Below are 24,159 nucleotides of genomic sequence, written 5' to 3'. Positions count from 1 at the left end.
AACTTCAGTATTGGCAGTTGGAAATACTGAAGTATCTGATTGTAGTGCATGCTACCCAACTACATTTTTCTCCCAATTCCAATAAGAATTTTCATCAAAGACCACATCTCTACTGATGGTGATCTTTTGAGTTTGCAAATTATAAAGCCTATAACCTTTAGCTTGTGGAGCATAACCCAGGAACACTCTCGATTCTGACTTCTAATCCAGCTTACTTCTTTCGACAGCAAATAAGTGTATATAGCATATGGAGCCAAAAACTCTGAAATGCTTTACTAAAGGTCGTACACCACTCCAAGCCTCCACTGGTGTCTTACCATCCACTGTTGATATAGGTAATCTATTCAGCAAATAAACTGCACAATAGACTACTTATGCCCAAAACTTTTGAGGTAGCCCTTTTTCATATAACATGCACCTCACGATTTCAACCACTATCCTATTTTTCCTCTTCAACACACCATTCTACTTAGGAATGTACCCTACAGTCAATTGATGATTAATTCCCAAATCATCACAATATTTTATAAACTCATTTGAATTATATTCCATGCCATTATCCGACCTCAAGATCTTTAGTTTACTTTAACTCTGTGCTTCTGCCATTACTCTGAATTTTTTGAACACAGATAATACTTGTGACTTGTGACTCACAAAGTAGACCCATGTCATTCTAGTTAGGTCATCAATAAACAACACAAAATACCTGTTCTTACTCAAGGATTCAGTTTTCATAGGCTTGTATACATCCGATTGTATTAATTCAAGCTTTTCTTTGGCTCTCCATGAATAACTAGTAGGAAATGGTTGCCTATGCTGCTTTCCCATTTGACAAGAGCCACAAACAGCAGTAGGAATTAAGATTTCAGGCAAATCCTTAGTTAAGCCTTGACTGTGCAATTTTGTGAGTGCAGCAAAGTTAAAATGCCCATATCTTTTATACCATAACCATGACTCATCATCTTTCACAAAATTAACTCGTTCACCAATAGAATTTCAATTCAAAGGAAAAATTTTATCAACCATAGGCAATTCAGCAATCAACACATCATTAGAATCATAAATAAAGCAACATTTGTCCTTAAATGTCAGTGAATAGTTATTTTGAAGCATTTGAGCAACACTTAGCAAATTCTTGGCTAGGCATGGAAATAGAGAACATCATATGTGTATTTAGTACCTTCATTTGTTTGCACAGCCACTGAACCCTTTCCTTGAGCTTCAACCACATCATTGTTGCCTAGTTTCACCTTGATCTTGAAAATTTTATCTAGCTGGTTGAAGAGTTTTTCATCCCTTGACATGTGACTTGTACAACCCCTGTCAATGAATCAAATTTTCTTTCCTACTATTTGTGAACTTTGAGGCACCATGAACAAGCTGGCTTTAGGCTCTTCTTCTTCTTCTTCTTCTTTTGTATAGTTACCTTTCTGAAATGGTTTTTCTTGGCCCTAGTTTTGCTTGACTCTGCAATTCTTCTCTATATGACCCATTTTCTTACAAAATCTACATTGGATAGGTGGCTTGTCCTTAAACTAGCAATATTTTTCTAGATGATTCGTCCTTTGACAAAACCTGTAGGGAGGAAACTTTCCTTTGTTCATAGACTCCTTTGAACTAGAAACTGCATTTTCTTTACTTGACTTGTCACCAGAATATTTCTTCCACTCCTACTTAGATTGTCTTCTTTTTTGCTTGGCTTGAAATGCCCCTTTAGTCACCTCTCCATCCCTTATAATTGATCTTTGCTCTTGAGTTTGTAATTTGCTTATCAATTCAGCAACTATCAATGTCTTAAGGTCACAAGATTCTTCTATTGCTGAAATTTTGGACTCAAACTTTACAGTAAAGCTTATCATCATTTTCTCTACCACTCTTTCATCAGGAAATGCTTCTCCTAGCAACCTTATCTTGTTCACAAGCTCAAGAACCTTGGATGAGTAATCTTTGACTGATTCTTCATCCTTCATTTTCAACATTTCAAACTCCCTTTTAAGTGTCAAGAGTTTGACAGTCTTCACCCAATCACTGCCTTCAAACTCTTCCTTCAATTTTTTCCACACATCCTTAGGTGTCTGGCAGGCCATTATCCTAGTAAAGATCACATCTGAAAGTGCGAAATGAATGCAAGTAAGAGCCCTTGGTTTTCTTGCCTTAAGCTCCTCATGAGCCCTCATCTATGCCGATGTTGGATTAAGACCAAGTGTAGGAGGATCAACTCCATCTTCAACTACATCCCATAAACTTAAAGCCTTTAGATAAGCCTTCATTTTTATCACCCATATGTGATAATTTTTCGCGTAAACAGAGAAAGACCTGTAACTGGTAAACTAGTAGAAGCCATTGATCACTCACCCTCTCACAGATCCCTTAAGAAGTACAACTCTGATACTATATGTTAGTTAGAGGAAAAATACCTTTATACGTTTATTGATAGCCATCCTATGCTTTTATATAAGTCATATCCAGAAAAATTCAAAACAAATTCCAACTAACCTTCCTTAAAATCTGGAAGAACCCTATCCATAATCTTCTGTAACTAATATCCCTTAGTTTAAATTTATTCAAAAGAAAATCAAACAACTTTCAACTAACATTCTTTAAAAACATGAAAAATAATTAACTAAGTAAAAACTCATTTCATTAACAGTTATCGTTATCGTTACAGTTCCTATTGTTTAAAAGGATAAACGATATTTATTGACTCAAAATAATCAAATCAGCAAACAATCTATTAATAGAAGAGGAGTTAATGTAAACAATCTACCCAACAAATTCACTTGTTTTCAATTCGAGTGCAATTTTTAGGCATTGGCAAGGAATTGATATAAAGAAATAAAATACCACCAAATTCACTCCCTTACATTACCTTTGCATTCACTAAAAACAACCCCCAACTTGGTCTACCATAATGTTCAAGAAATATGCGCGTGCAAGATCTCTCAAACAAACCCCATTGATATCACTTTGTTTATCATAATGTTTATAGGCTATCAATATAGTATCAAATCAAACCCCATTTCTTCTCAAACAAACAAATACAAATAACATGTGAAGGGTTGCTAGAGAAATCAAACCCTATTGTTTACAGGATATCACTTCTCAAACAAACCCCATTGTTAAGCACCATAGTATCAAATCAAAAGCCAAACAAAAGGACATTGTAAACCAGTGAGATCTATCACTATAACACGTGAGAGGCCTGAAAAATTAACCGACTAAGACAAATACAAATAAAATGAATCGGCTGAATTCAAAAAATTACAAATATAATAAACAACTCATGCACTGGAGGACCGAGGATGGCCAAAACACTTTGAAGGATCGCTGGAGATGCTCACGCGTACGCGAGAGAGGGAAAGAGAGAGAGAGACGTCATTACTGGTGTAACATCCCACATCGAGCGATAGGAAGGACCAGAACAACTTACCCTGATGGGCCTATGCGAACTTCCTAGGGGGTCACCCATCCTCGAGCTTCCCCAGTTCAAGCACGCTTAACCCCAGAGTTCTTTGCCTACATTCAGTTCAAAATGTATTAAGTTGGTGTTATTTCCTTCTTTACTTATCTTCGATATATACTATTATTCTCTGGACTCTCAAGGTATTACATTCTCACATAACATTCTCGTCATGCGACCTTACAACCGGTCCTACATCTCCCCCTTTGTATGGCCGATATGGGATTCACCTAAGGTGCCTACACGCACCCTCCCTTAGGGACTCAGCGTCCTCGTTGAGCTTTGCCCCACCACCGTACTCAGAGGTTCTGGAGTCAGCTCTGATACCACTTATAACACCTCGCATTGAGCGATAAAAATGACCAGAATAACTTACCCTTATGGGCCTACGCGAACTTTCCAGAGGGTCACCTATCCTCGAACTTCCCCAGTTCAAGCACGCTTAATCCCGGAGTTCTTTGTCTACATTTAGCCTAAAAGTTATCCAGCAGGTGTTGTTTTCTTTCTTACTTATCCTCGATATATACTACTCTTCTTTGACCTCTCGGGGTATTACAGCTGGTGAGAAGTGTCGATGACAAGAGGAGACACACGTCGCGATGGTGGAGGGGACGCACGTTACGTTGGAGATAGAGAGAGAGACGGTGGACAGAGGGAGAATAAGGAAGAACTTGCAGCACAACCTTCAATGAAAATTTAGAATATTGTTGAGGGGTAATTTTGTCAGCAAAATTGGCTTCAGTAAACTTTTAATATGAGATATTCGGGTAGTGTAGAATTACCCCCAAGTCTAGTGCTGTTACATCATCACAACATGGCCATCCGTACACTAACGAGTAAAATGATAGATGGGGAAGATTGTCACAAACTACTATGAGTAGATATTAGATTTTTCGGCACACTATTCCTATTCATGGGCATATATTATATTTTGATATAATTTTATGGTTTAAACGAAGAACTTTTTTATTTATGCAATAATACCATTTTGTTTACTTTGTTTTCTTTTTATTTATGCATGGAATTTTGATATTTTGGTTTATCAGGTTCTAATATAAATTTTCTAATAATAATAAATTTAATTTTTATATATTTTAAATATTTTGGATAGCTTTGCCACAAAATTATCTAATGCAAATCCATTTTTTTAAATTAATTATTTAGAAAAACTAAAATTTTGCGGGCAATGTCAATTGCAATTCTGTGACCTTCAGTCGTAAATTTCTACTAATTTTCATCACAATTTAAAAAATAAATAAAATATTTTGTGATAGAGTATCCATTACTAATTTGCAATTCAAATTTAATAGCAAATGAATTTTGTCACAATTTTATTTTATTTTTTTACTTTTAAGATGAAAAGATTGTCACCAAGTTCTAACAACTAAGTCAATCACAAACTCAATCATAAAAACCATTTTACATATTTTGGTACAGATTAGTTAGAAAGATTGCTACCTTTGAAAACAATCTTGTGAAAGGATTATAGAAGTGCTTGTGACTTTGGTAGAAATGCATGTAGTAAAGATAAAGTGAACAAATATTTGAATGAATAATTAGAAGATTGAGATGAAGAGTTTGATATATCATTTTAGTGGAAAAGACAACTCGGAGGTTGCACACTTGATCAATGTAGGAGTTATTTGACTCTTAATATATGATAATTTCTTTATGTAATTCTTTTATCATATCGTTGTCTTATTATATTTTTTGTGTTTATTTTTGCGAATTAGACGGTGAAAATTTCGCCATGCACTATCCAAGATTGGTTTTAATGCATGTCATCTAGAGTTTACTATAGGGGAAGAATTAAGCAATTTTTATTATTTGTAACTAGTTAGTTATTTATTGTTTTTTATGTTAGATTATCTTCCAAAGTTGATTAAATCTAGGAATTATGGTTGTTTTAGAATGCTTAGATCTCACCAAAAAAAAAAAAATCATTGGATGATAATGTTTGAAAAGAATGTTTATTATGTTGGACTTGAATGTGTAAATAAATCTTTTTAGTTATTCTTTTTTAAATTATGTTTTCATTTAAATGTTCAATTTGATTATTCACTAGATAGTGTTTGTTAACCAAGATATATAGACTGAAAAAAAGTGAAATATATAAAATATTCTAAGTAAATGTGATTTTTTCATTGTATTTGTTAAATTTATTTGATGACCATTGAAAAAAAAAGTCACGTGACTTCTTATTTATTATTTTTCAGATATATTTATCTCTTTGCCTCTCCAAATAAGTATATATTAAACATTATAGATAAGAAAAAATGATAAATATGTTTTTCAATGTATTTCAAAAAAATTTACTTCTTAAGATTATCTTAATCATTATATATCTTGATCCGAAAAGCATTAATTGAATTATTAGTATAATATCTGATATTTTATAGGTTACAACTAACAAGCAAAAGATATATAATTGATGAATGTTGATATCGCATGACACAGTATTGCTACTTGTTTGAATTAATTTCACCATTCAAATTGTTCGGATTTGGAATCATCTAGATGTAAAATAACAAAGATCGGACTCGTAGTGAGGGAGAGGGAGAAGAATATTGTTATTGCCATCCAAGCTCGGACCTATAAACAAATCAAAAAGTCCATTGTCTCAAGGCCTATAATTATGTTAATTTAGGGGCCTATAAATTTGAAAAGAAATTTACTATTTTGTCCCCTTGTCATTTGTAAATTTACTATTATGCCAATTTATGGGCCCAATTGTCTCTTTTGTTCCATTTGTAAATTTTTATTGAAACTTTCTATTTTATTAAGTTTAATGTTATTATTGCTTAAGTTTAAAAATTAAATTAAATTAATATTTTTATTTTCAAAATTGTAAGGAAAATAGTTTTTAATTGATCAGTTAGAAAATTTTAAATTTTATTCATATGAATATTTTTTTCATATTTTATTATAAAAAATAAAATTTAAATATAAATTATGATTTGGGCCCATGTTTTACATATCGACTAAAAAATTTGAGGTGCGGCATTGTTGCCATCGCCGCTAGCCGCCGGGGGGATGGGGGGGGGGGTTGTTTAATATGAAATGAATTGTGATATGATATTAAAATTTAGGAATTAAGATTGGATGGTCGCCCACAGCCAGTCAACATGCCGCAATCACATGGACGCCGGCAAAATGCCAAACCGTGAAGAAAGAAATTTCTCCTCTCTCTCTCATTCGATTCCCACGTGGAGCTTCGTTTCGTCTCGTGGCTTTAGGGTTTGGCGAGGCGACTATACGGGAGAAAATGTCCGTCACCGGAGAAGCTTCCGACGCGGCTGAAATTCCCCTTCTGGACGACGTCGTCGATGGCGTCATCGACTACAAAGGCCGCCCTGTCGCCAGATCCAAGTTCGGCCGCTGGCGGTCGGCATCTTTCATCATAGGTATTGTTAACGCACAAAAGAGGAATCAGAATCACAAATTTTACAATTGCTGTTGAATTGAGACTCAGATGTGGCTGTAATTCACTGGCAGGCGTGGAAGTTGCAGAGAGATTCGCTTATTACGGGATAAGCTCCAACCTCATCAGCTACTTGACTGGGCCGCTCGGCCAGTCCACCGCCACCGCCGCCGAGAACGTCAACGCTTGGTCCGGCACCGCCTCGCTTCTCCCTCTTTTGGGAGCATTTGTGGCCGATTCATTCCTTGGCCGATACCGGACCATTATTTTTTCTTCGTTGCTCTACATTCTGGTTTGTTACTTTCTCCAGCTCCCGCCATTATTGTCATTTTCAAAGTTGAATCCTTGTTTTTGGTGAAATGTAGGCGGAGTGACCGGATGATAGCGAAGGAAATACGATAATCAGGAGAGTGTTTACGGGAATCCCTTTTTTCAGCAACTAAAATTGGAGACTGACATTATTTATAGTTTATAGTTGGTAAACAAATAATGTAGAGGGAATTCCTAAAGAAATTGACTTTGCCGAGCATTAAAAGAAAAGAAAAAAAAAAAGAATCTTAAAGAAAGTATAGATGAGGTGGAATTTCTTCAAGCAAGCGGGGTGACTCGTGAAATTTTCTATGCTTGCTTGGCGAAGTGCAAGGTTAATGAAGAATTGACGATGTAGTAAGTTCTAACTGAATTTGTAGACTTTTGCCTGGGGTCTCATGTTAAACTGCATACGGGCTGCCAGCAATTGCATAAATGATCATGCGCTGCTACTTTCAGTTGATTGTTCTACTAAGATGTGTCTCAAATGAATTGCAAAAGGTGATTCATCTTTTTAGTTTTACAGATCATTTTGTGAGGCTATTTTGAGTTATTAACTGTAGTTGATTCAAGGGTCCCCTGGATTTTTTCCTTCTTTGTACATAGAACTGCAATACACTAAGGCTGCATCGGATAGTGTTTGTCTCATGAATACTCTCCCCAGAAGGGGGAAATTAATCAGATTTCAACATGATTGCTTCCTTGGAGAACCCCACCCCCCTCTTGCCTTGTCATTGAAACATTATTACCCCAAGAACTGGGCTTTCCTTGTCGCATTTTCATATCATGCACTGGATGGATGTATGCTAATATCAATTATTTGTTTATATCATCAAAGTTTAATTGGAACTGTGTTTGGCTCTAAATTAGAGTGAAACATGTTAATTGAGGCTAAGCTTAGGTTAACTGAACATAAAAATGCTTCAACATAAATTCAGTAGCTGAACCACACAGGTACTTGCTTGTTCTCAGCTTTTCATCATCTGCAAACAACTATTGCCTAGTCCATGGCATGAAATCTTGCTTGCTGAAGACATGAAGGAGCTCTGATTGGTCCCATGATGGTTCAGAAAGGTAGTCAAGAATGAAAGGTGCCCTTAAGGTGATATGTACCTTATATCACCCAAGGCACTAGGCACTAAAAAAGCGCTCACCTGACTGAAGAAAGACGCTAAATTTAAAAAAAAAATTAGTAAAAAATATATTTAATATGAAAAAAGATAATCAGACAATATAAGATATAACATTAACATACAAAGTATAAGTTATATAACAAATGTTCAATATTTATATAAAAAATAAACAATGTTAAATACTTATAGGAAAGCAAACAAACATACAATATAATATAATAGTCACACAAAAAAACATAAGTTACATAAGCTATATAAAGTTATATAATATATAACATTAACATACAAATAATATTATATATGAAGTTATAAGGTACACTGTAATGGGCTTACAGTTGTAGCAAACATACATCACTCTTTTGTTGCAAATATTAACTGAGTATCGACTAAAAGTCTAGAACTATATATATATTATAGAACAAAATAGTGACTGTTGAGCAACAATTAGCAGATTCTGAAAAGCTAAAACACTAACTGAGAAACAGTGCAACAGTGACTAAAAAGCAACATCAACAGCATTCAACACAAGGAGGAGCCAGGTGTGTGTGCTTTTCTTCTTTGTTTTTTTGTTTTCCTCTTCATTTTACTCTTCCTATTACCCTGAGAGACCTTTCATGTTTCTCCTGCTGACAACCCTTCACTTTCCTTCAATTTTTCTTTTGATTTTGATTCATTACAGCCTAGGTGAGCCAGGCACTCACTTTTGACTACTATTCAGATGCTATTTGTTTTTACCAGAGAATAGGAATGTATTTTTCTTTTTTATTCTTGGAATTGGAAAGCACCAACTATGATTGATGCATGAATAATTAATAACTAAAAGAGAACAAATTCAGAAAAAGACATCTTGGTTGCCTCCCTATCTCTTGTTGAAGTGCTTTACCCTTCACCTGGCCTCTTAAACTTCTCCATTTTACACAGCTCCTTGACACTCTCACATTGTGTATCCAACTATCTATCTTCTGAAATAGAATGCTCACCCTTCATAATGAACAGTCACAATAAGATTGTTGCCTGAGATGTAGAAAGGATGCCTTTTTAAATAAAACAAGTTAGCCTGAATAATCTTTGGTGGCAAGTAAATATTTGTCAAAAATGGTCCAATGAGAGCAAGAATTTCCAGGAACATTTTGTTTCTGAGCAGAAGAGCCATTTTCAAGTAATGTTCGATCAATTACATGTTAATCAATATTCCATTTATTGGCCTGATGTTATTTGTCACGACTAAAAACAAAAATCTGAGATTTATCATTTTGTGCTTGACTCCTTCCGTATCAGGGAAAATTATAGTGATATGCATGCACATCTCATGTGTGTGAGTATATATATATTGGCTATTCAATTACTCCCACTATCTGCAAGTTCAAAACGCCGAAAGGAAATTATCCTAAGTTGGAAAGAAGAAGATAAGTAACTCACAGAACCAAAGGTAAAATACATGCATGCATGGGTGTCGTGTACCTAGGGTTTGGATTGGAATTCGGAAGGATCTGATAGAATTGAGACCAAGAATAGAAGGATTGGAGGGAGAATTGGATAGAAATGAGGGAGAGTTGTAGACAGAATAGAGAGAGGAAGAGATTAGGGAGAAAGCAGAAGTAAACGGGAGGGAATTTAGAGGGAAATTGATGAGAGGGAAAGCTGATTTCAGTTATCAATTCAAAAGCATACATTCTCTAACTACCTCAGCCTATTTATAGGTTGTTCCAACCTATCTAATTGAGAAGTACAACTATTATCAGCAACCTAGAATATAATATAGTAATGCATGTAACTAACTACTATTATAATGACCATGATAGCCTTGGGGATCCTTGGGATTGTGACAATTCCCCCCTCTTTGAGAGAGTTCTTGTCCCCAAGAACTTACAACGATTGTGCCATTGTTTCTTCATCCAATATCAACGCTCTCTATCTGGTTTATTTCTCTTTCTTTCTTTCTCCATCTAGGGCTATTCCTCTTTGCCCTTATGTTCTCGTCAATTGGAACGAAACCTCAGGTTTTTACCACAGTTAGGACAATTGCAGTCAAGGCTGCATCTACCTCCAAGGTGTAATAAACCATTTCCCTTGGGTTTGCAATAGCTACCCAATTAAGATTGCTGGTACTCGTAGTTTGAGGATCCAATATGATGCCAAAACCTGTCAATATATCCCCCATCAAGTGCCTTTAATGAATTTGGCCGTGCCTTGTCGTAGGTAGCAGTTGAAACCTGAAACCCTAAAACCTTCAAATGATGATCATTCTGAAATTCACCCATCCGACCGGCTACCACATATGTTCCCCTATTCTCATCATCTTCAAAAATGATAGTGACACGGTGACACCATTTAGGGTCAGCAAGACTTCCTCTTGCTAGTGCTGTCTTCACCTTATCATTAGCTAAGGAATCCTCAACATTATCTGAAACCAAAGGTAATGGAACATTATCCTTAGGAACTCCACTATCAATTCCATTTCATACAGAATTCTGATACGGGACACCACCCAATCCTTTAGTCCATGCACTAGTCACCAGGGCTAACGAGTTGTGCTTGGTTTCGTTGGTCACTTCATCAAATACTTCTCCATTTTCCTCTTGCAGCCTTTTGGTAGTTACCCCTTGAGGTGTTATTTCTTCTTCTAACTTCTCAATCACAGCAGCAAAAGTCCTCTCCAATTCCAAAAATTCCTTATTGCCTCCTGTTATTCCTATCATCTGACTAATTGCATCATTCAACTCTAGTTTTGGACTTTTGTGATTATCATTTGGAACATCCCCATTAAGAACTTCTTTTCCAAAGGAATCAAGGTGTTCCTTTAATTCTCCTTCTACCCAAACACCCTAGATCAAACCTTCGGAATTGCTGTTGTTGCTGCCAGCACTGTCATTACAGTCACCTTTCTCGTCAATTCCCCCTAAATCAAAGCACTTCTTCTACCCAAAATCGGAGGTCAGTAGTGAATCAATTTTTCGTCATCTTGACTGTTCCTTCGGCTACTCCATTTTAAGGAACTCCTCTTGGTTAAAACTTTTGCAATAATCATCTGAAACATTTCTTCTTGGTTTATCGAAGAATTCAATAGGAAGGCTGACCTGATACATTTTAGACAATGTCATCCAAAAATTCTATATCTCCTCGTATATAACACTGCCAATCTCTTCACGCATTCTGCTGACCTGATTATCTAATTTCTTTTCCCATGTTTGATACTTTAAGCCAAATTCCTCATGATTTCTGTTGTATCCAATTGAAAATACAACATTCTTTTGCTGCAATTTAGACTCCACTTGTTTCATGTGTGTACTGCTTGCCATGGCCAACTTCTCACGAACGGGGCATCCCATAGAAAATGCACCATTCTTCTGCTGCAATTGAGGCTTCCATGGTCGTATGCGTGCACTGCCCGTCATGGTGGAAATCTCACGAGCAAGACAAGCCACAGGCCAAGAAACTGGAGCTCTTTCCATCCTAAGTCCCACACTTCCCTTTTGTAACTGTCTCACAACGGTCACCTCTAAAATTAATCCAATAAGGGGCAAATTGCAGTCACCTCTGAAATTAGTGGTCGAGGGTCACTCATTTGCTTTGCCTTCAAAATACGAACATTCGAATCAAGGGCTGCTCTCTCGCTTGGAAATTAACCACGTCGGCTGGCAATAGCCTGAACTAATCGGAATTCACTTGGCTAGCTCGCTGATGAAGCTCGCCTCCCGAACTCCAAACCTCAGTGCTACGACAGCTGTCAATCACTTCCATGAATTTGTCCAGATCCAATTTTGTAGCCAAAAACAGCTTTGCTCTGAATTCGCCTCTGCTTGCCTGGATTTGCTTCCACTATCAGCAGGAATATATTCGTCGGAGTCAAAGTCACAATCATAGTGACTCACAATCCTCCCAGTCGGTGCCTCACCCAATCACCGTTTAGCGTCGTCACTCGCTGTTAATCGACAATCCACACTTCTCAGCCGATCTCTGTGGGTCACTTGTTGGAACTTTCAATTCCATTGAATTCACCAATTGCTGGAATTCACAGTTGAATCAATTCATCGAGGTCGCCTTCAAATTCCGAGTAGAGATCACAACCAATAATCGATCGAAATGCACCCTAGAACCGCCTACGCTGCTTGTTGTCAATTTCGATCAACCTTGTCTCCTTCTGAGTTAGATCTGAAACGCGAAAAATCCACTGCTTGGTCACTTCGGTAGGGTTCATCATGCTTCCGTTGCTCTATCATGCTTTCGCAACTCAATGGCTGAGGACCACCAGCTCCAATTGTTACAACTTCCTAAATCGTAGTCAAGAATTAATTCTCAACCGAGAGACCAACCAAGCTTGTTGGAATGCTTGAACTCGCCGATTCCGTTGAATCACTAGACCCTGGGTTTAATCACTGAAATTGATTTCAGTAACCTTCAAATCGAATCGAACCACTGCCAAGGAACAGCTATTGCTCAATCACTATCCAATAGCTCAGGAACCACCAGAATTCGCCTTCAAGACTTGGACTCGGATCTGTCATAAACATGAAATTCCCTGGAAACTACTTTGCCTTCACATGCCACTTGATAATTTCTGTTGAATCGGCAGTCAGAGTTACTGCTAAGAAGCGCCTCTACCACCATCTCCTGAATGGATTGGCTCCGATCGCACTACTTGTTGTGGATCGGCTATCCACAATTCTCAGTTGATCGCGGTGGATCACTACAATTCGCCAATTCAGTCACAATCACTAGGATCCCGATGACTTTGATTTGCCTCCAATCTGCAACTTGAGCCGAATTCACTACTAAAATCGACAGAATCACAACTGAGAATCGTTGGTTCTTGTTGAGTTATATGGTTATAGTCTAGGGTTAATCCTATGATAGAGCCCATGGCCCATTGTATTTGTATATATATATATATAGATGTATAGTCTATGAATTTAATTTAGTAGTTTATACTTATTAAAAGCTAGGTTTACTTCCTAAGCTTCACATGGTATCAGAGCCAAAATACAAACCCTAGCAGCCACCATACAAACCCTAGCCACTGCCGCCGCCGTTGCTGCTGCCGCCGTTGTAGCCGCCCACATCACCGACGAACATCGTCGGTCGCGTCGCCATCGACCGCCGCAGCCTGTCGTGCCACCGCCGTTGCTGCCTACTGCGTTTTCATCGCGCGCACGCTACTGGTCAACTGCGGGTCTTCACTGTTCGGCCATCGATCACACAGACCACTATCACCGTTGCGTTCGCCGGCCTCCGATCTGTTGACCTCCGAAGGATCGTCGCCGTTGTCGCCGCCACGCACCGCCTCTCTCACACTGTTCACAGAGATGTTTTTGCTCCAATCTCTTTCACCAGTGCTCCGATCGCAACGCCATCTTCACCATTGGACTCGCCTCGTTCAGTCCATCCCAACCCCAGTGGTTTCGTCACCATCTGCTGTCATCCGCAGCCGCCGGTCATCGGCATCCGCCATCTGCCGTCGCTCCAGCGTGCCTGTTCTCTGTGCTGGATCATCCAGCCTTTATTTTTTGGCTTATTGAACCCTTTTGTTTCAAATCTGTTGTCTTGTAGGGCTCCCTTTTATCCAACATGGCTGGTACTAGTAAATCTGGCTCCTTTTCTGATATTTTGTGTTCCTCTGATGCCATTGTTATTGAGAAGTTGATGGGTAGTTCCAATTATATCTCTTGGTCCAAGGCGGTTGAACTATGGTGTATGGGTCAAGGCTTACAGGATCATCTAACTACCAAGGCCGAGAATGTGACCACAAACAAACCTGAGTGGCAGAGAGCTGATGATCTGTTGTGCAGTCTCCTGTGGCAGTCAATTAATCCCTCTCTTCATCCGATCTATACTAACTATACCATGTGCTGTGAATTGTGGGCTCAGGCCAAGGTGTTATACACTAATGACATTCAACGCCTGTATTAAGTGGTGTCTAATTTGCTCAGTTTACGACAACAAGGTTTGACTCTTCCTGATTTTCTTGGTCGGATGGCCTCTATTAAAGCTGGATTTAACTCCTTGTTACCTGTTAGTAAGACTGCCGCAAATGATCTAACTCAGCGGGATAAGTTCTTCATGGTGTGTACTCTTGCTGCCATTGGTCCTGAGCTTGCTCCTGTTTGTGATCAGATTCTTGCTAGTCCTATTGTGCCTACTATGGATGAAGTGTATTCTCGTCTTCTTTGGGTTTCGTCTGTTCCTACGGTGCCTCCCTCTTTTGCAGGTGATCATTCAGTCTTCTTCGGGTTTCATCTGTTCCTACGGTGCCTCCCTCTTCTGCAGGTGATCATTTAGTCATGGCTTCATAGGTTCAAAGTAGTGGCTAACAGGGAGGAGATCGTGGTAGTCGGGGCAAACGCCCCAAGTGTAACTATTGTCACAATTGGGGGCATACTAAGGAACAGTGTTATAAGTTGCACGGCCGCCCTTCTTGTGTTAATGTTGCTCATGCTGATGGTTCTCGATTTGAGTCATTTGATGGTCATCAACCGCAATCTGTCCTTCTCACTAGGGCTGACTATGATGAGTATCTCAAGTACAAGACGTCCCAGCAAACCTCATCCACAGTTTCTTCTGTCGCCCATTTGTTCTCTCATTTTACTAATTCTATTTCTTTACCTTCTGTAACATTAGCCAATGGGTCCAAAGCGGTTGCTACAGCTATTGGCACTGCCAAACCCTTACCTTCTCCGCCTTAGATTCTGTCTTTTATCTTCCTCATTGTCCCTTTAATCTTGTCTCTGTTAGTAAACTTACGCGTGTCTTAAATTGTTCTATCACCTTTGATGATCATTCTGTTACTATCCAGGATCGCGGTACGGGACAGATGATTGGTGTCGGATGTGAGTCACAGGGTCTCTATCATCTCAACCTTCTTGCATCGTCTATTGCTTGCTCGGTGACTGAGTCTCCTGCTCTTCTCCACAATTGTTTGGGACATCCTAGTTTGGCTAAGTTTCAGAAGATGATCCCCAGTTTATCTAGTTTGTCGTCTTTTCATTGTGAGTCTTGTCAACTTGGAAAACAGTCTCGCACTTCTTTTCCAAAGCGTGTCAATAATCGGGCTATGTCTCCGTTTGCTTTAGTTCATTCCAATGTCTGGGGTCCTAGTTGTGTCGTGTCTGTTTTGGATTTTCAATATTTTGTAACGTTTATCGACGATTATTCTCGTTGCACATGGTTATATTTAATGAAAAATCGTTCTGAGTTATTCTCAATTTTTGAATCCTTTTGTGTTGAAATCAAAACGCAATTTCATACCTCTGTCCAAGTATTGCGCAGTGACAATGCCCCTGAGTATTTTTCTATTCCCTTTACTACCTTTATGTCTTCTCAGGGGATCTTGCATCAATCGTCTTGTGCATATACACCACAGCATAATGGGGTTGCTGAGTGTAAAAACAGACACTTGATTGAAACTGCTTGCACTCTTATTCTACATCATCATGTCCCCTTTCGCTTTTGGGCTGAAGATGTCCTTGCTGCTTGCTATCTCATTAACAAGATGCCCTCATCGATTCTTCAGCACCAGATTCCTCACTCTCTCTTGTTTCTTGATCAACCATTATATATTCTTCCTCCCCGTGTCTTTAGTTGTACCTGTTTTATCCATAACTTGTCTCCCAGTCAAGATAAATTGTCTACTCAGTCCATCAAGTGCATTTTTCTTGGTTACTCTCGCCTTCAGAAGGGTTATCGGTGTTATTTTCCTGACACCCGCCGTTATTTTCTTTCGGCGGATGTTACATTTTTTGAGTCGTCTCCTTTCTACTCTTCGCCTCATTCCGAGTGTCAACCCATTTCTGAGGCCATCCCTCTTCCCTCGAGTCCTCCTGCTCCTATTTTCCCTGTTCCTTCTTCTACCCCATTGCAGGTTTATCATCGGCGTCATTAACCTCGGTCTCCTCCCGGTGGAGATGTTGTTCCTGCGCCTTCTCTCGCATCTCCTACTACTTCAGCGACTCCTGCTGCCTCACATCCTGCTCCAGTCTCTCCACCTGTCGCGGTCTTTCCTTCTGAGGTTCTGCTTCCTATTGCCCTTTGGAAAGGTACTCGTTCTTCTAGCAATCCTCACCCCATTTATAATTTTCTTAGCTATCACCGTCTCTTGTCTCCTTTTTGTGCTTTTGTGTCTTCTTTATCCTCTGTTTCAGTACCTAAGACTGTTAGTGAGGCACTTTCTGATCCGGGGTGGCGACAAGCAATGGTGGATGAAATGACTGCTTTGCATTATAATGGTACTTGGGATTTGGTTTCTTTACCCCCTGGGAAATCTCTTGTCGGCTGTCGGTGGATCTATACTGTCAAAGTGGGTCCTGATGGGCAGGTTGATCGCCTCAAGGCTCGTTTGGTTGCCAAAGGGTATACTCAAGTTTATGGCCTTGACTATGGTGATACTTTTTCCCCTGTTGCTAAGATGTCCTCTGTGCGTTTATTTCTCTCTATAGCAGCTATGCGCCACTAGTCGTTGTATCAACTGGACATTAAGAATGACTTCTTACATGGTGAGCTTCAAGAGGAGATTTATATGGAGCAACCTCCTGGGTTTGTTGCTCAGGGGGAGTCTGGGCAGGTTTGTAAACTCCGTCGCTCACTATATGGGTTGAAGCAGTCTCCTCGAGCCTGGTTTGATCGTTTCAGTGCTGTCATTCAAGACTTTGGTATGGCTCGTAGTGAGTTTGATCATTCAGTTTTTTATAAACACACATCACAGGGGAGGTGTATATACTTGGTTGTCTATGTGGATGATATTGTTATTACCGGTGATGATCAGGATGGTATTATTTAGTTGAAGAAACATCTTTTCCATCATTTTCAGACTAAGGACTTGGGGTTACTTAAATACTTTCTTGGCATAGAAGTTGCTCAGTCCAGTTCTTGTATTGTTATCTCTCAACAGAAGTATGTGTTAGACATTCTGGAAGAAACTGGGATGCTTGATTGTAAACCTTTAGATTTTCCTATGGACCCTAATGTAAAGCTCTTACCAGGACAGGGGGAGCCTCTTGCTGATCCTGGAAGATATCGCAGGCTAGTCGGAAAACTTAATTATCTCACTATTACTCGCCCAGATATTTCTTTCTCAGTTAGTGTTGTCAGTCAGTTTTTACAGTCTCCTTGTGATAGCCACTGGGATGTGGTAGTCCGGATTCTTAGGTATATTAAGGGAGCTCCAAGTAGAGGACTATTGTATGAAGACAGAGGTCATACTCAAGTAGTTGGATATTCTGATGCTGATTGGGCAGATTCTCCTTCTGATAGACGGTCTACTTTAGGATATTGTGTTCTGGTTGGAGGTAATCTAGTATTTTGGAAAAGTAAGAAGTAGGAGATTGTTGCTAGGTCGAGTGTCGAAGCAAAATATCGTGTTGTGAACTTGGCAACGTGTGAATTTATCTGGTTAAAACAATTGCTTCAGGAGCTCAAGTTTGGGGAGATATCACAGATGAGATTAATTTGCGACAATCAAGCTGCATTACATATTGCTTCCAATCCAGTCTTTCATGAGAGGACCAAACATATTGAGATAGATTGTCACTTCACTCGAGAGAAGATTTTATCTGGTTGTATTACCACAGATTTTGTCAATTCCAATGACCAGTTAGCAGATGTCTTCACTAAGTCTCTCAAGGGTCATCGAATTGAGTATATTTGTAGCAAACTTGGTGCATATGATATATATGCTTCAGCTTGAGGGGGAGTGTTGAGTTATATGATTATAGTCTAGGGTTAATCCTATGATAGAGCCTATGGCCCATGGCCCATTGTATTTGTATATATATATATATAGATGTATAGTCTATGAATTTAATTTAGTGGTTTATATATATTAAAAGATAGGTTTACTTCCTAAGCTTCACAATTCTGATACCAATTGTTGTGTACCTAGGGTTTAGCCTAGGGTTTGGATTGGATTCGGAAGGATCCGATAGAATTAAGACCAATAACAGAAGGATTGGAGGGAGAATTTGATAGAAATGAGGGAGAGTTACATACAAAATAGAGAGAGGAAGAGATTAGGGAGAAAGTAGAAGGAAACAAGAGGGAGTTTAGAGGGAAATTAATGAGAGGGAAAGCTGATTTCAATTATCAATTCGAAAGCATACATTCTCTAACTATCTCAACTTATTTATAGGCTGTTCCAACCTATCTAATTGAGAAGTACAACTATTATCAGCAACCTAGAGTACAATATAATAATGCATGTAACTAACTTCTATTATAATGACCATGATTAGGGGTGTGCAATCGGTTATAACCAAATCGAACTGACCAAAAATTATGAACCGAACCAAATCGAACCGAATCATATGCAGTAATCGAACCGAACCGACCGACTAACCCCAACAAATTGAACTAATCGAAACCTAATCTGTGCTAACCGAACCGAACCAAAAATCAAACTGGAACACAAAATAACCAAGAGATCGACCTTGGTGTTGCTGCCAACCACCTAGCCGGCCAGTGATTCCGATGATCAGAACCGATCATCGGATTCCCCCAACCATGGTGACCCACATACCCAAAAATTAAAAGCATCTAATGGTTAGATTTTAGTAGATTTAGGTTTCAAACTTTCAATGTAAAAAAGAAGTAGCCGGAAAACTTATCGAAAAACCATCGGTTTTGTCTTCATCTTCGTCTTCGACCTTCGTCTTCTTCTTCACCATCGGCAATGGCGATGGATGGTGGAGGGAGAGAGAAGAGATGAAGACAAAGAGCCTTCGGCCAGTGTCTGATCTACGAAGCATCGAAAAGCCTTTGTCTTTGCCATCGGCGACGGCAAGGGATGGTGGAGGGAGAGAGAAGGGATGAAGAGATGAGGCAATGCCGCCGACTAGATCTGTGAAGACTCAAAGAGAAGAGAAGACGAAATGGCGAGAGAGAGAGATAGAGAGAGAGAAGAACGAAGAGATACAGACATGGCCCATGGGGTGTCGCGCCTGTGTGAGGGGGGTGGCCAGTTCGGTCTGCGCGTGCGCACGCGCAGGGGGGGGGGGGGGGGCTGGCCGGTTCGGTTAGCCAGGGGGTATTTGCTACACGTTCGGTTCGGTTTTTTGATTATTTTTTCCAATATAACCGAACTGGACCGAATAACCGATTTTTAAAGAAAAATATAACCAAACCGACCAAACTTTTCGGTTCGGTTCGATTAGTTCAGTTTAACTGAACTTTTGTTCACCCCTAACCATGATAGCCTTGGGGATCCTTAGGGTTGTGACAATGGGTTTCTATAAATGAGAGAGAGAGAGAGAGAGAGATATACTTTCCTAATTTCATGACTAACATAGCTATAACTTACATAATTTGGAGTTCTAAGACTATACATATGTACATGCATATATATTATATACATATACATATGTATATATTTCCTTTTATACTATAGTTCTTTCTTTATGTGTGACCTTCGGTAATTCTTCCATTGAGAATCAAATGTTAGAAGAATTAAATAACCGGAATGAGTCAGACCATCAATTAAATGGGTGACCTAGTTTTGCCTAGTTGTACGGTCAACCTTAAGTCTTTAACAATTGAACTGTAACAGTACATATTGAAGTCTAGTTGGCAATCATTACTTGTCACGATCCCAAGGGCATAAGAGTAATTGTTCTATTGCATGTATTTTTCTTTATTGTACCTTAGGCTGTTGTAGTATTGTAATTTCAGTTTGTTACTAAATGGAAGGACGTAACAACCTATAAATAAGCTAAAGAAGTAGAGAATAAGGCTCATGAATGAAATCTGAATTCTGTCTCTCTCTCTCTAGTTTCTTCTGAACTCTCCCTCTATTCTTTTGAATTCTCCCTCCGTTTCTATTCTCTCACTCCTAATTCCTTCCAAATTTCATTCTAAACCCTAGGTAAACCCTAGGAGTGTGACATTACTATACATCAGCTCAAGGAAAAACAAAGGCACAGTAGCACAACAACAGATCACTTTATAAAATTAGAACCCACGTATCAACCCTACAGCCACTCCTCCCAAGTATGATCTTTCAGATGGTGGAGCATCACCTGAAATGTCTCAATAATATACATATATATGAGTTAGTTTTATATCAACTCAGTAAAATGCTATTTAAGCATACACATTAACACACAAAATCTCTGACATGGTGCAGGGAGAGTCACACAATAATGGGCACAAATTTATTCAGATCACTCCCATAGTCATGTTTCCATGGTGCACCATGATCTCACGCAAAAAGAAATATACACTTAGGCATTGCTGCCAAATTTGCAGCCTTCTTGTTTCATAAACAGAATGACAGCTTAGTATGTTGTAGCAGCAGAGAGTAAAGTGTGAATATAAACGTGCAAAATAATGTTTTGCCTCAGAAAAGTAAGACCTTCACTCTTTTCTGTAGATGCAACTCTTGCTACCTTCTATGTCTATAATTTTCTTACCCCCAGTTTTTCCCTCTCTTTAAGCCCGTAACATCCTTACATAGAGAATTTTGTCAAAGAACAATGCTCCAAGTAGAGCCCTGAGGTTGGAAGCAATAGATGTTCCCTGACAATCAGAAAAGGATTGAAGGGTAAACGTGGCACCTCCTCCCTTTTCCTTCCCAATATTATTCATTATTATTCTTTTTCTTTTAAATCTTACCACGCATGTCACATTTAGATCCCTTTATTTTTACCAATTTAGTTCCAAGTTAGTTTAGTTAGTTGAGTGGGGGGTCACTATCTTCTTATTCCACATTTATACTTATACTGTTGCTATTTTATTGTTATATTTATATATATTTTCTTACAAAGCATACAATGTGTTACATTATTGACAAAAAAGATTTGTCTAAGTCACTTTGTTTCTTTTTGTCTGAGTCATTTTTTATGGGAGAAGTTTTATCCAGTAAGATTATATTCCCCCATTAATTTAAGGAGATTGCAACTCTGGATACACCATTTACTGCTAATTACCTGCAATATTAGGTGTGAAACAGTTTAGCAATAATGTGGAAAGATATAAAAAATAATGAGTTGAACCAAGGGTCTCAAGTGTTGTACTTATGGTTTAATACTGAGTTTGGTTATTGCTTTGTATTCCATAGCTCCAACTCAGGGCAAATTGGATTTCATTTTTGTCTAATCATCTAAATTTAGAGTCCTAACCTCTAAAGCTCTAAGGCAGTAAGACTACTGATAGAACTTGAGAACTGAACTTTTTCAGTACTGGAAAATACTGGCTTGATTGATATGAATAACCACTAGTCTTTTTCTCAGCACAGAGATATTAAATATCAGATGTTGACATCTCTCAGATGCTAATGATGTTTATCTGTGTTGGATTACAGGGACTTGGGCTGTTGACTCTGTCTGCTGTGCTTCCATCTTTCAGTAGTTCTGATTGCCTAAATGCCACCAATGTCAGCCCATGTTCTCCTCCTCAACTTCAAGTCGTCTTCTTTTTCTTCTCCCTGTATCTTGTGGCAGTTGCACAAGGAGGGCACAAGCCTTGTGTGCAGGCTTTTGGAGCTGACCAGTTTGATTCACAGGATCCCCAAGAGCGGAAAGCCAAGAGCTCATTCTTCAATTGGTGGTATTTTAGTTTGTGTGCTGGTACCTTGACAACGCTTTGGATCCTGAATTACATCCAAGACAATCTTAGTTGGGGCCTAGGGTTTGGGATCCCCTGTATTATGATGGTCTTTGCCCTGGCCATCTTCCTCCTTGGTTCTATCACATATAGGTTTGGCATCAAAAGTGAGGAAAAAAGCCCAATTATTAGAATTGGTAGGGTTTTTGTTCAAGCAGCTAGGAATTGGCGCACCACCTCTTCAGCAATAGCCATGGAAGAGGAAGCTAAAGGAATACTTCCTCACCCGGGTTCTGATCAATTCAAGTAAGGGAGTAACTTTATAGCTTGTGTTGATTTCTACAAAAAAAAAAAAAAAAAAAACCTCTTTCTTTGTTCTTGTCCACTAAATGATTTAAAAAATAACTAATATCATTCTTGAAAAATATGGTTTTGTTTTACCAACATGTGGAAGTTGTTCACTGTGTGGCTTATGGCATGTGAGGTGATTTGTTGTGAATGTCAGTCTAATATTTGGGCGATGAATTACATGTTCCATTCATTTATTGCATTTTCTGGATATATGATCCATACTGTGCAGTGGGTCCGTCTAAAGACTGTCATTTGTCCTCTAGTTTTCATTTTATTCTACTACTCACTGATGGAACCATATTATGTACTAAATTGAAATTTCATTTTATTATTGTTTTCAACATTTCTTTTTTTTTGGGTGTTTTGGGGCTGCATCTTTTCTGTCTTTTGAGTATTCATTCTATTATTGTGTGGCTTAAATAATGTGACCAGTCTCACATTTGATGAAACACTAAAAATTCACATTTTTTTTAACTATTTTCTGTTCATTACAGGTTTCTTAATAAGGCCTTGCTTGCACCAGATGGTTCAAAGGAGGAAGGAAAAGTTTGTAGTATCAATGAGGTTGAAGACGCGAAAGCAGTTTTGAGGCTGGTTCCAATTTGGACCACGTGCTTGGTATATGCCATTGTCTTTGCACAATCCTCTACTTTTTTCACAAAGCAAGGAGCTACAATGGACAGATCAATTGGCCCAAGCTTTGATATACCAGCTGCTACACTTCAGTCTTTTATAAGCCTATCCATCATCGTTTTCATTCCAATTTATGACCGTCTTTTTGTTGCCATTGCCAGAGCTATAACACAGGAACCCCTGGGCATAACAATGCTTCAAAGAGTTGGAACTGGACTACTCTTTTCAACTATTTCTATGGTGATTGCAGCTATGGTTGAGGGCAAGCGACTTGAAACCGCTATAAAATATGGGCTTGTAGATAAGCCCAAGGAAACAGTTCCAATGAGTATATGGTGGCTGGTACCTCAATACGCATTCTTTGGAATAGCCGATGTGTTCACCATGGTCGGCCTGCAAGAGTTCTTCTACGATCAGATGCCGAGTGAGTTGAAGAGCGTTGGTCTCTCGCTGTACCTTAGTATTTTCGGAGTTGGGAGCTTCCTAAGCAGCTTTCTCATCTCAGTTGTGGAGAATATTACAGGTAGGGATGGTCAAGAAAGTTGGTTTTCCAGTAACTTGAACCGGGCACATATCGATTACTTCTACTGGCTGCTTGCGGGACTTAGTGCAGTGGCATTGGTGGCTTATGTGTACTTTGCAAAAACTTACATTTACAGAAAAGAATGCACAATCTGAAATTATTGGTTGGCATTGAAGGACCGTCTCAGGCCTTATCAGTTGTGTATCAGTGTGTGTATATTCTGTTTGGTGTTATTATTTGAAGTACCGTTTGAATAAGCTGTGTATCAGTGTATATTAGGTGCAAAGTTGCAGAATTGTTGTGTATCTTATTTGACATGTCATTTGGCTTTTTGAATCCGCGCTTCGAACATGACCATATCTAATAGAACCCATGGTAGATAGGGGGATAATATGTGTAATTAACAAATATTTTGACCATTTATGGAACATAGTTTGTTCACAAATCAAAAATTAAGAATTAGTTGGAAGATTAAAATTTTATCCACAGAGAAAGGGGAGCCCATTGACTCTGTTTGTCCATTAACGAGTACTTTTGTCTAGATCAGAATGCTTTTATAATTTTTTTTGGGGGGGGGTCTAGATAAAAATGTTGTTTATAAAACAACTACTTTCCTTGAACATCTTGTTAATTACTCTTATCTCTTTGAGAGTCTTGTTATGCTTAATTAGTTTGTACTTTTCATCATATTGATCATCCATGTCTCAGCAAGTGTACAGCTTGAACGAGTGTTGGATAGAATCATAGGTGATGATGTTGTATATATATTCTTATTGAGTTGATTAAATTGTTTCAATTGAGTTGC

At 38.6% G+C, this 24,159-nt stretch overlaps 1 protein-coding gene across 2 annotated transcripts; it reads left to right on the top strand.

Moving 5' to 3' along the window:
* The first annotated feature begins 6,539 nt into the window (after positions 1-6,539).
* On the top strand, positions 6,540-23,705 carry LOC127807423 (protein NRT1/ PTR FAMILY 5.10-like). 2 transcript variants are annotated; one of them, XM_052345262.1, is made up of 4 exons: positions 6,540-6,864; positions 6,956-7,173; positions 21,606-22,153; positions 22,693-23,705. In XM_052345262.1, the coding sequence occupies exons 1-4, from the start codon at positions 6,726-6,728 to the stop codon at positions 23,507-23,509; spliced, it is 1,722 nt and encodes a 573-aa protein (XP_052201222.1). In that variant the 5' UTR covers positions 6,540-6,725; the 3' UTR covers positions 23,510-23,705. The 2 variants fall into 2 exon arrangements, with proteins under 2 accessions (XP_052201222.1, XP_052201223.1); XM_052345263.1 differs by lacking the exon at positions 6,540-6,864 and adding an exon at positions 7,247-7,691 and having other exon boundaries at positions 7,025-7,173.
* The last annotated feature ends 454 nt before the right edge of the window (positions 23,706-24,159 follow it).

The sequence above is a fragment of the Diospyros lotus genome, chromosome 8 (assembly GCF_014633365.1).
Source record: "Diospyros lotus cultivar Yz01 chromosome 8, ASM1463336v1, whole genome shotgun sequence".
Classification (NCBI taxonomy): Eukaryota; Viridiplantae; Streptophyta; class Magnoliopsida; order Ericales; family Ebenaceae; genus Diospyros; species Diospyros lotus.
Note: the sequence above shows the minus strand (reverse complement) of the source record. Positions and strands in the feature narration are given on the sequence as shown.

Bases quoted from the DNA above. Each gene is read 5' to 3' on its own strand.
- LOC127807423 (XM_052345262.1), top strand. From the start codon at position 6,726: ATGTCCGTCACCGGAGAAGCTTCCGACGCGGCTGAAATTCCCCTTCTG. The intron at 6,865-6,955 runs GTATTGTTAACG...ATTCACTGGCAG, and splicing joins GTCGGCATCTTTCATCATAG to GCGTGGAAGTTGCAGAGAGA. The intron at 7,174-21,605 runs GTTTGTTACTTT...GTTGGATTACAG, and splicing joins CTTCGTTGCTCTACATTCTG to GGACTTGGGCTGTTGACTCT.